Source organism: Pleurodeles waltl, chromosome 3_1 (genome assembly GCF_031143425.1).
Source record: "Pleurodeles waltl isolate 20211129_DDA chromosome 3_1, aPleWal1.hap1.20221129, whole genome shotgun sequence".
NCBI lineage: Eukaryota > Metazoa > Chordata > Amphibia > Caudata > Salamandridae > Pleurodeles > Pleurodeles waltl.
In genome coordinates this window covers 1676739186-1676752091 of record NC_090440.1, presented here as the reverse complement: position 1 = coordinate 1676752091, position 12906 = coordinate 1676739186, and the positions used below count along the sequence as shown (strand labels likewise).

Here is a 12906-nt window from a genome sequence, read left to right as displayed (position 1 = left end):
ATTTACATTTTGTTGTGCCTTTCCTTTTACACTCTGTGCCCTAATAGGATTGTCAAATAATTCACTTTACTTTCTCTGACTGCAAAATGAGGAGTTTGTAAAACACCAGTCCATGTTATAAAATAAGCAGTGATTTGTCAGAAGACCTAACCTGACATTTGAACTCTGTCCTTGAAACCCAGCAAATGTGACACAGATAGAAACAGAATATAAAGGCATCTTTATTTATTTCTTGGACTTTCACAACCCACCAAAAATCCGCTTGGCTGTGACCCACAGTTTGTGAAACACTGGATTAGATTATAACTGTAACATGTCAGGTTGTCAAGACAGGAACAATGCGCTTGGCTCTTGTAGAAATTCTGAATGTAGGTAAATTTCCAAACAGACATTTTAATCATGAGCAATAACAAGCATAGCCTGCTGTCTCTCAGTCTGCTAACAGAATGGACACTGTCCAGACACCCACTAACAGAATGAAAAAAATCTTGACATTTTTGACTGTTCAATTGTTGGTTAAAGGAAAGACTAAAATGTTCACAAACACCATCTTCCAACTTTCCACGTTTAGAAAGAATTTTCCTTTGGATGGGTAAGGGGTACAAATTAGAAGATCACTGGTAATGGCCCTTCTGGACTACTGTTAGTCTATGCTCAAATACTCACAAATTATACGCACCAACCACTCGCCTTACAAAAATAGCCTACCTAACTTCCTTCACTTTAGGAAACACTCAATACCATTTACTATTTTGGCAGGCACTCAAAAAGGGAGTACGAGTATCAACTCACAATAACCGTCACTCACCATCTAGGAGCTCCACTTAATGCTACAGACTGCAGAGTTCAAGAGATCTGAATTACCACTGAGCCAAACTGCTCCCCTCTGCTAACTGATCAGCCTCAACACGCCCCCCCCCAACCAATTATCTTAACACCTTTATCTACTACCTCCATGTCTTGTGCCTCAGCCTACATGTGGAGAAAACAGTTTAGTATCAGAGAACTTCTAGGTGCTTGACAGGTGAAACCTCAGTGCTACAGAAAACAAAAAAAATCTATCTTCAAGCTTTCACAATTGTTAAGAGGGAATAGGAGCGGATTCAAATTACTCATGTAAGGACAATCCACTTCTTTCAAAGAAATTATTAATTATCTCTAAATCTAATAATTAGGCGCACATGTCAAAGACAAAAACAATGCACTCTGAACAAAATTTGCTAACCAATGCTTGCTCTAATAAACTGGAAAACAAAAACAGAAAATAAATATCCTATATATTCCAACCACTTTACAACCCATAGCAATAGGGGCATTGATCATCTCCGAGCATTAATGTCATGAACATTTGAAAAGAGATATTTGAAAACCACAACAGATTCAAATGGTTGCAACTCAGCTGGATAGTAACGTGAGACCTTACAAAACATTGTAGACGCTATGATCAAACTATACTTGCTGGCAACTGGATATGAGTTCTTATGATCTTATGCCTGGCCAAACAAAAATCATTAAGAGAGTAAATAGCATATGCAAAAAAACATCTATCGGAGAACCCGAGACTAAATGTAATACAGAAGACACAGCAAATGCTCCCTTGTTCCAAAATACTGTAGATCATAATTCCAAGTTCAATAGCCTTAAAGCATTTTTCTTTTCAAAATAGCAAACCAAGACTAGAAATCGCTGTAAAGTTGATGACCCCCCTGCCTTTCATTTTAATTATCACAAAAAGAACAGAGGCTTCCAAAATTAAACTTTCAGAAACTCTTAGCAGAATTCCTCACTTTTAGTGGCTACAAATGTAATTTTAGGACCAGTTAGACAATGCCTCTATTCAAGCTAAGAGGCACTATTTCTGAAGTAATGTCCAATTATCACATGCATCTTGTCACTTACCATAAGGATAAAGGCTGGCTGTATGATCATGTAAAGAAGGATCAGGTCTTACGCTGCCATAATAATCATTCTCGGATGTTGTAGTTGTAGTCTTAGTCTTTGGTTCAGCCAAAATTGCCTTAAAACCTTTAATAAATAAAAAATAGACCATGAATACTTAAAAGTTGCAAGGCATACGTTATTCTTAAAGTATGACACTGACAAGGCTTAGAGAGGGAAAAACACATGCTTTCATCTTTAAAGCCATGGACACAATTACTCACACCTATTGCTGAAATGTTAGCAATCATCAAGCACAGAATTAGCCAGTTTAACATGACTGGTCTAGCTGGAGTAGTTTTGGTATTTCGCTCATTAACTTCAAACAATTTTCACATACAGATGATAAAACCCGACTTGACACAAAATGTTACCAATAGCACTCTGTAGTAGGTTTGAGATACAATTTTATCTGTTTGAGGCCACAAACTGTACCTTTGCAGCTAACACTTTGCTGTTAAATGAAAACAGCACCTTAACAGTTCGTTTTGCTAGAGAGCTGATCAGAAAGTAAAAAGTACAAAACAGAGTATCATATCCGAAAAAACAGTGACTCCCAATAAAATGGCTATTGTGCTGGGCAACTCCCCCAGACGGAAAAGCAAAGTCAAAAGGAAAGAAAAAATAATCTAAATGAACTCTACCCAAACTTGAGCTATGATTCTGAGGATACCACAGATAGAACACCACAGGGCATTATGGATACTGAATCAGGAAAGGTAAAGGAGGGATTAAGAAAGGAGGCTAAACACAGACATACGAAACATCTGACCATCAATTATCTTTTATTCCATTGGGACAGAGGTTTTGGAAATAATCATTTATTGTTTTAAGAGCAAAGAGGTCTCAGGTGGTCCTGTACCCACCCCATAAATAACACTTTTGCCAATATGGATTGCTCGTCTTTCAATTCGTTGTTATGACTATATGTGCACTCATAACAATTCCTAAGAGACAACAGAAGGCCATTAGTGGAAATTCTAATAACAAGGATATGGACAAGGCTTTACATCTGTCCTGTTCCAGAAACAAATATGCATTGCCAAGACACTTAGCCTTTTGGGAAAGTTCTAGTGGGGAGTCTCTGTCCCTCGCAACAATTTACATTATTTAGCTAGCTCCACTCAGTCTCCATTAACATAAATAAAGCTCAGATGGAGGATAATAGATGGAAAAATAGAATTTGCTGAGAAGGATAGCAATTAAGGTTATTTCCTGTATGTTAAAAACCCATTATATTAAGTGTAAATAAGGGAACGCTCTTTTAGATTTAGCATTTCATAGTAGGTCTTTCTTAATTATGATATTAAAATGTATTGTAAGATATTTATCTCAAAGTGTGACGAGATTTTGAGAGTTTCATTAGAAAGGGTTTGATGGATGTGCTCAGTTGGTTTTGCTGTTTTTCCAACTCATGTCATTTCTTTAATAGGGAGGACCTGCCTGCTCATCGAGAGACATGGCTGCATTGTCCCAACTGTTTGATTTTACTAACAGTAATTTTACAACTTTGGAGTCTCAAGTTTAATTTTACTACTAGTGATTTTACCACTGCAGAGAACTTTGACGTGAAAGACAGGCCTGTCCTATCGACTGTCCTCTCTCCGCACATAAAGACAGGCTTCTCCTATCTTTTTATGAGCAGTTCAAACCCCCCCCCCCCCCACCCCCAACTGCAGAGTCGCCAGAGTTGTTAAATTTCTATTAGGAAAATTAAACTTGTCAATACCAAAAATAGTAAACTTACACAAAAGTGTACACCTACCTTTGTGAAATCAGGTCAAGAGAGTAATACTTTTACCATAAACTTCGACTATTAACCCTACAAGTGCAAATCCATTTTCAAATTTGTTCTATAGTCAGTCTGCAAAATTATTTCCCTGAATTAACATAATTAATACAATTGATACATTTGTCTCAAGGAGGTGATTAAAGGATTGGCTTAAACTCTTGGGCAGATGAGACAAGCAGTGCTTTATTACAGTGATGCCTTTTCTACGTTTAAAATTCATATCTTTCTTTGGGTAATGAAAACAAACTATTACATTAGTAGGGAGACCAATTTTTCCAGTCGGTCTCCACCCAAGAATTCATAGATATATTACAGTTTTCGAAGAATGGAGCATTTACAACTGCATGGTTTTAGAATCCCTTCCCAGGGTCTCAAGGAACACAGGGGCTCTGGACCCTCTGTGCTGGTTGAGGCCTTTTACTCCTGATGTACCCCTTCTGAACTTGACTCTCAGTGGTAGCTAAGGACGAGCAGTCAAAGACTTCCGGGAGGGGGTGGGCGTGGAGCTTACTACAGGTAAGTGAATATAACTTGTAACTCAAAGTGCACACAGTAAGAAAAAAAAAGAAAAAAAATCAATGTCCAGTTCAATACTTTAATATACCCATGGGAAGAAGGGAGTTGAAACATCAAAAATTATTAAGTATGGAACAAAGAGAAAACCAGTAACATTTTGAAGATTCAATCAGTTTACTGCTTGCTGTTAATTTAACATTATACATCTAGTCCTCATGCATGGAGTCAATATCAGTCACACATTAAGTTACAAAGAACAATTTGAAATGTAAAAACTAAATCTGACGTTTCATCCAATTCTCTGCTGATACAAGTAAAGTTCCAACACTTGGTAGCAAGCCCAAAGGTCACCAGTCGCAAATCAATCCTGCATGCACCAACAACAAGTGTTTTGTGGTTGTTCTTCTACTTCCTTAGGCAAATCTAAGTTACATTTATTGTAGTGGTTTAATCTCAAGAAATCAAGTCATCATTTTCATGTTCATAACATCAAACGTATGCATCTTCCATATTCCAGTCATAAAAATGTGAATATCAGCTCTCTTCATACGAGGTCACTGCGGTGCAGCGGTGTAGGCCTGGTGCGCCCCACACAGTGCTGTTCACACAGTTTAGATCATGGCGGCCCTTTCCTGGCATATGGAGGTTGCTGTGCCATTCCTGCACAAGGTCAGTGCGAAGCAGTTCTCCTCACACCTCACTCAGGGAGCCCCCACTGGACCTCGCTCCCCCCAACACGCTCTTTTTACTCACAGAACAGCTAGTCTTGGCAAGAAGACAGGCACTGATGCTTCAGGCTCCAGGGCAGGTGCTCTTGGGTTTCCCTGGGTGATGCCCGCTCACCCAGCAGGGAGAATAGCAGGCCTTTGCCCTTAGTCCTGGTCACAGGCAGAAGTCTTGTAGAGCTTTCCCTTCTCACAGGCCATCTGGCTGCTTGGCAGATGACAAAGTTTGGGGTCTCGACCTCCCCTTCTAATAGTCTATTTCCAAATATCAAAATGAGATTTAGGGCCTCAGTGTTTTAGGTTTTATGCTGGGGTTCTGCTTCTTTTGAGGTGTCAACTTCTATTTTTCTTCTTTCCCCATAAAGAAAGGTCTGTCACAGCAGGCATGACTCCAAAGCTGATTGATTCACAACACAATTCATAAGAGTGACTAGAGCTCACACCTGGATGTCAGCCACTGTGATATGTGCACCAAAAGGTTAATTCCAGGCTCCCAGCCCTACTCCTTGTGATACCCTTATCAGCCCCATCACCTTTTCTGAGATTAATCCAGGCCCCTTCCTTGTGATCTATCACTGAATCAAACAGCAACTTTTTAAATTTTAAAGTTTAAAGGGTGGGTCCCTTCCTCCAGGATGTCCCACCCACTTCACAGGAATGATGCAGCATTACAAAAATCTGTCAGGGGGATTCCTCGACTCCTCCGGTCTTCACCATGCAGGCCTGAGCTTTCCAAAACAGTAAAGAGTCCTCCATGTAATGTACCAATGCAGCCACAATTTCCCAGTGTACATTCACAACACACTTACTGTCCAGCACTGTTCCCTCCCAGCACTGTACCATTACAAGTACACATACATGCAGTGCATCCATTCAGTCTGTGCAAACTTTTCAGCACTGAAGCTTTTCTATACTGTACCAAGGTGTGCTATTTGCAAGCCAACACACTGCCAACACACACCATGTGCACACTGCACAACACTTCACCCTTCATGTATTGTACATCACACAACCAACATACACCCAGCACAAGCTTTCATTGCACATCCACAACACAGCATGACATTTTTCATGTCATGTATTCCTCACATGCATACATACATACATACATACACTCGGCACATGCACTAATCCCACATGTACAAAAATACTTCCCTATCCCTCTACTGCACCCTTCCCAGGCATACATACATCGAGCGCTGAGTTATGCAGCATTCTAGATCTACCTGATATAGGCCAAAAGGTGAGTTAAGCACACAGCAGCAGAACTTTAAAAAAAGGTAAGTGAGCCTGCAGGTCCCACTTACTGACACAGGGTGAAAAAGGTCCTGTTAACTACTACCAATCACTACACGATATGCTGCCACCGCCCTGTCTGTGCTGCTTAATGCCTGCTGAAGGCAGCAGCCTTCCAACACTATGAGGGTAGCGCTTATGCCACCCCTACACGACCAATAAAATCAAACTCCATGAGACAAGTCTATATAATGGTGCACAAGTATGATCCATTTCATTGTTGTTAACTGGACAGTGAAAATGTGTGACCAAGCCCTACTCCATTCCTCCATGAATTCACTAACAACCTACAATTTACAAGTGCATAGGGTCACATATGGAAAGTGTCAACACTTTTTGCGGGAAAAACAGTACAACAGCAGATCTGATCCATCTCATCCATAACATTATTCTAAGAAGAAGCCGCAGTTGACGTTTATTATGCTATACATCAGTGCTGATTAGCAGAAGATGTGTTACCTTTTATTATACTTTAAGGTGCAAATACAAGGTAACATTTTTACATTTTGGAAGTTGGCTATCATTTTGAAAGGACTACTCAGAGGTCCATATAAATTCAATTCTTTCAGCGAGAGTCACTGATGCAATATTTATATAGGTGAAACACTTTACAAATAAATGCATTTTGTTTTACCAATTTTTATTAACATTTACCTACTTTTACAGCGGTACAATCTAAAAAATCTATGTGGGAGCCGGTAACTTTCATAGTTATTAATGCTAATGGAGAGAGAGACAGAGAAAGACAGAGAGAGAAAGACAGACAGAGAGAGAAAGACAGACAGAGAGAGAAAGACAGACAGAGAGAGAATGACAGACAGAGAGAGAATGACAGACAGAGAAAGACAGACAGAGAGAGACAGAGAGAGACAGAGAGAGACAGAGAGAGACAGAGAGAGAGACAGAGAGAGAGACACAGAGAGACAGACTCACGTCAACATCTCTTAGCATACTTTAATTCTATGCCTTGAACCACTTAGAGACAGGTTAGGTGCCAAACAATCTATATTACATTTTTGTCTGTTGCACTCTGAAGCATGCAGTAAGACCAGGACACATTAAAGCTTAAGATCTATCCCATATCACGACTATAACTAAACATTTTGCACCACCTCCTTAATTACATTAGAGACATCAAATCCTTTTCACCTGAATTGGAGGGTACCAGTATTGTTATGATCTACAAATTGCATGGTCTTGTGCAAAAATGACGATCTATTTGCTATAAATTTAGCTTAAGCATCAGGTGAAAAACTGGATGTTTCAAGAAATAAAAAAGCTACTTTACTGAAATGTATTTTCTTTTTTAGGTACAAAAATAAATTATAAAATAAGAAAATGATTTAATACGAAAGGGTAAATCTTTATTTTCATTTAGACATGTTTAGGCAGTCACTGATTCCTAAAGAAGATAAGCTATTTGTCTCAGGATACACGCATGGTCATGACCACTGAACCAGAAAGTGAAAATGGAGCAAGGGGTATGGCTTAGGTTTGCAAACAAGAATCTTAGCTAAATTACACTTTCAGAACACTTAAATCACACATCTTTAAAGTGCATCTCAAACTTGCGAACCAGTAACGGATACCAAAATACTGGTTTAAGTGATTGTGGTTTTCTCTACACACTTAAAGAGGTTATTGTTTTGCTATCTGACTACAGACATTTACCTATTATGACAACATACCATTTTAAACATATTATCAATAAATTAAAAGGCTCACTTCGATCGCAGTTCTCTATTGCTAAGGCAGCTTGAGATGGTTTCAAAAAACGCACATAGCCAAGGCCCTTGCTCTCTCCTGTATTCTTGTTCTTAATAATGCTGCAGTATTCTATGTCCCCGAACGCCTAGAAGAGGAAGAATTTGCATAATGGGTACATTTAAAAGTGATACAGAGCAATAAAGTTGATTAGTTCACATAGAATGCACACAGTTATCAGATAAGGAAACAGACACATTATCTAATATTTCTGCTTAAGGTTCTCCAGGTAAGGTGAATTAGTTCTTCAAAAACAAAGTGGACAAACAAAAAGTTTGAAAACAAAGCCAAATATTTAAAAACATTTTAGGACTTGCAAAGGGAAAAATGCAACCACACTGCAGTATTCTATAAAAATTTTTTTAAAGGTATTTGCATCCTCCATTTGATAAAGAACTTTAACAGTTATTCTTTTTCCTATATCTTTAAGACCATCTTTTTACTCCTTTACAAAGTTGGTCACATTGTGGAGCAATAAACATCCATACCTGTCAAAATAACCATACCTGCGAAAGAGAAAATATCTTGGCAGTACTGAATGAATCGCAGACTCTAAATAGGATTGCATCTGCCTTTGACAGTCCAATTATGGAAACCCGATAAGCAGTGTGAGAGGCTACCCTATCATTGAGCCAAAGGACTGCAATCATCCATCTACCACAACAGCCTGGTGATGATGCAGATGTGGGGCATTCTACCTAGGTTAACAGGAAAGCACAAGGTTAGCAAGAGCTCTCCGAGAACCAGCGTATGCTGTTATCTCTACCAGTTGGAGGGGCTTTCTGCTATAGTTATTTGTCGAAGGACGGACAAAGCTCTAGGATATAAGAAGGGTGTTAACATTAAGGCACAAAATGAGCTGCAGGGGTCAAAATAGAGTTTGCCCTCGGACTGTAAAAATTGTAATGCCCAGGCACTCTGAAGTACAGAATCATAAGCAGGTATTCCCCCACCTCTCTTTTCATGGGACACAGCGCATGGACCCACAAAACACGATATTCTGTTTTCTCTGTCAAAAGGCACCTACCGCAACAAGTGACAAATGGGGGGAAGACTGTAAGTGGCACAAAATAATCACACTTGGCACCAATAAAAAGGGCCTAGTATGTGCAATAAAAAAAAAGCAGATAAGTAAATTAGCAAGCATAGCAAGAGCAAGCTTTCCCAGAACACAAGGCAAAGTCATGCTTGGAAGGTCTCTCCCACTTACTGCACACAAGAGACCTACAGAATGAGATAGCCACCACTTGCAAAAATTGTGTAAATCCAGGTAAGGGGACTCCAGAGGGATCGCAGATCAATTGCCTATAACATTTAGCTGGCTTATTTTAGTCAAATGTCATGCCTAACAGATTGCAATGCTGCAATACTTTGGTGGCAAAATGTATCAATCAATTAGGTGTACAATATTCAAGCCCTCTGAAAATATGGAAAAAAGACTTTATTTACTATCAAGTGGAAATATGGCTTGAGGCAGAGAATCTGCTGGATGTCACAAATATGGTGGCAGTATGGTTTGTTTTTTGCCTAGATACAACAGTACCAAGACTCACTGACTTGTTAGCAGCCTACCTCAGTACCCAGAATTAAAGCTTCTTCAATCTGAGGCTTAGTTCAGGTGCTTATGACTGGGATGAGTTCATGCAGAATTGAGGCCCAGGGGTGAACTACTTCTTCCGGCCATAAGAACTTCTAGGGCCACAGTCTACGACCAGAAAAGAAAAGGAAATGGAAAAAAAAAAATAATAATAATAATAATTCCTTTGCAATCTTGATTACTTTGAACTGTTTGCAATACAGGTGAAGCACCTATTCCTCGATAAAACGTGGCCACCTTACCCGCATATGCAGGAGGCATTATGTCCCTGGTATCCTGGAGAATTCCTGGACACGCTGGGCCTTCCTGGGACTTTCACAAGAAGCTTAACTCTTCATTTATCAGTCAAGAAATGCTTGGCTGGGTGTCAACTTCCTTAGTCTACTAATGTAGTGTACATTTTATTGTTCTTACACATTAAACAGTGAAAAATTGTACAGGACGCATGTAGGTCGATATTTTTGAGGGACTATGAATCTGTCACGGCGGTGAGATAGTAAAGGACCCTCTGGTGTGGACACTGAGGGGGAAATCAGAGAGCTACTGACATCAACATCCAAGTTTTAATTGGTGGGATGCAAACATGACTACGGACTGGTTTAATGAATGTGAACACCACGAGAGCCTTGCCTTAAAGCCTTGTCAGATAAGCTTACTGTGTTACCCAGCCCAATTTACATATTGTGTTGTGTCCCACAAGAGTGGGCCTTCTCAAGAAGAACAATAATTATCCTAGACTATTACTATATTTTACTTTATCAGCTTAAGCTAGATTCATGTGGCTAGGTACTCACATTTGTATAACATTATATAAACCACAGCTATATTGTCCTCTCACATGAACCACCTTTCACAATCATCCACTATGCTTTAAAGTGGTCAGGAAAGTCATGTTGGTCAGACATTACACAATGCTATGATACATCGAAAGCTCTTTAAATCACAGCCAGACTAGAGGTAATCTTTAAAGTGACAGATTGGTTATTAGACACACTCCTTAAAATGTTCTTTCAAGCAACTGAGAACACGTCCTTGTTGGTGCTATGCAACTTTTCTACAGTCCAGGTACAAGTTGGATATGGTGTATCAGTGTTCCAATGCATTTACTTTTTGTGCTTGTGTTGCCCGGTAAGAGGTTTGAATCAGAGGATCCCCTTTACCTTTTATCCTTTCCAGGTTGATAAAATCTGAATCTTTGAAGATGGCAACAAGAAATATCCATTTTTTTTTCAATTGTGTCAAGAGGAATCTTCAGAGGTGAGCAAACAAGTACGCTGGTCATGTTATATCAAACATTCATAAGTTTCCGCTGTATATTCAAATACTAATCTTCCATACTAACGTGAAGAATATGGATGTTTTCACTACCCAACACATGTATAAAACCAACTGAAATCTCTCTAACATTCATGCTAAAATGTGGAAAAAAACAGATAAGATGAAGCAAACGTGTAAATGTTCATATATTGGATTTCTAAGTAGGTATGGTTTTACCTGGATAATTGTTTTAGGGTTAATACTTTGCCTGTAACTTAAAAAGCCACAGATCTGGCTTAATGTCTTCACGGGCAGACTGAGCAATTCACATACTACTGTCAAAGTGAGATTAAGTAAGGCACTACATAGCAAAAGGGGCCAACTTTTGCTGCAGCACTAAAAAGAAGTGCCAATGGAAGGCAATCTGTGAAGAAATTGTACAAAATCATTGATAGGGAACACCACTTTACTTCCCAGATCATTTGGGAAGTGTAGCTTATAAAAAGTGTGTTCTATACTGTTGATGCAGTTAAGTGCTGTGTTAGAGTTTGCAATGCAAGGAAAGCTGAAGCTGAAGCCGAGTCTTAGTCATGGGATCACTGGGCCGCGGACAGGAGCCAGCTGAAAGGAGTCGCGGGTGAGGCGCTGCTGAGTTGCTGCGAGGTGAGGCAAAAGCAAGCAAGGAGGGAGGGCTGTCACCTCCGGAGGGGGCAGCGGACAGAGGGCTTTCACCCCCCTTCTGGGGGCATTCTGCAGCACACCTTCAGCGCATCTCCAGCATGTGCTCAGTGTGTCTTGGGCACTCCCCTCCCCCTGCGGCTTGTCGGGACGCTCTCCATCTTCCACCGCCACCATCGCTGGAGATGGTATTATGCTACAGGACCGGGCCTGCCACACAGCAGCCAGGAGGTGTGCCTTGGTGATCCGAACTGCCCCTGTGTGGAGTGGGGTGGAGTGGAACCTTCAACAGGTTGGCAGTGAGCGCATCTGTCGTAGTGAACAGCTGCTGAGGGAGCGCACTGGGGCCTCAGGGAAGCAGGCCGGCTAAGTCTGGGTGCAGCTTGTGAGTCACCCCTGCGTGCCTCGCTCACTGTCTTGAGTACTCCGCTCACTCTACAAAAGTATTGTTGGTCAGTCGGCCAGGCTGCATGGTTGTGTAGTCTGCAGTATATAATCTGAAGCTTGTAGCCTGAAGCCCGAATCTTGAAGCTGAAGCTGTGCCTCTACTCCCTTAGCGCCATTACTGCAGAGGGAAGTAAGGGAAGCAGACTCCGTGTGCCCAGTGTAGCCCTCCCCCACCACCATTTGAAACATAGCAAGGACAAGGCTCTTGGCTACTGGGGGGTTGGTGGGGCAAGGTTGGAGCACAGCTTTCTACTCGCGGTGACCATCAACATTAATGCAGTGGGCCATTAGACTCACCAGGATATGGATTTGAAGATGCTTGAAATATCAGCGTAAAATTGATGTAACACTATCTAACTAGTGGCCGTTAACGAACATGAGGTCAGGCAGGGATAGACAGCAAACGGCACAAACTCTTGAACCGAAGGAAGGCGCAAAATAAATCTACGGTTACTGTAATGGAAGTCCATAGGGGCAAGTCTGACGTTGACCAAACTACGCAATTATTATCACCACTTCAAGCATTTGTTAGGAACTCAGGTTACACTGGCAAGTTCACTTTTCTAAAAGATCCATCTGCAGTTATATATTCAAGAACTGAAGGCATCGAGGGCCTTCTGACTCCTCTAAAACTGGTCTCTCCCACAGTTTAGTCGGCTCAATGCCCAGACTGATGACATTCAAGGGGTGTCCAGTAAAAGTCTGGAGCAAAATGTCCAACAGCAGGACAACACTGTCACGATGAAGGTCATGGTTCACACCTGGAATTCTCAGGATCCACGACTGTCCCAAAAACTAAATGATCAGACGACGTTGGCCAGGGCTTCACCACAGAATGCAACATCAATTTGTCAAGGTTGCTTCATATCCCGGTTTATCCTGTTTAAAACATGGGA

The 12906-nt window shown here is 40.7% G+C and overlaps 1 protein-coding gene across 3 annotated transcripts in view; it reads right to left on the bottom strand.

Annotated features, from left to right (window-relative positions):
• RBM45 (RNA binding motif protein 45) overlaps positions 1–12906 on the bottom strand; it is a 109432-nt gene that overhangs the window by 71440 nt on the left and 25086 nt on the right. For all 3 annotated transcript variants that reach the window (XM_069225422.1, XM_069225423.1, XM_069225424.1), the window contains exons 3-4: positions 7993–8119; positions 1900–2025 (exon numbers count right to left, since the gene is read on the bottom strand). In XM_069225422.1, coding sequence (XP_069081523.1) covers positions 1900–2025; positions 7993–8119 — 253 coding nt within the window. The remainder of the gene's footprint in view (positions 1–1899; positions 2026–7992; positions 8120–12906) is intronic.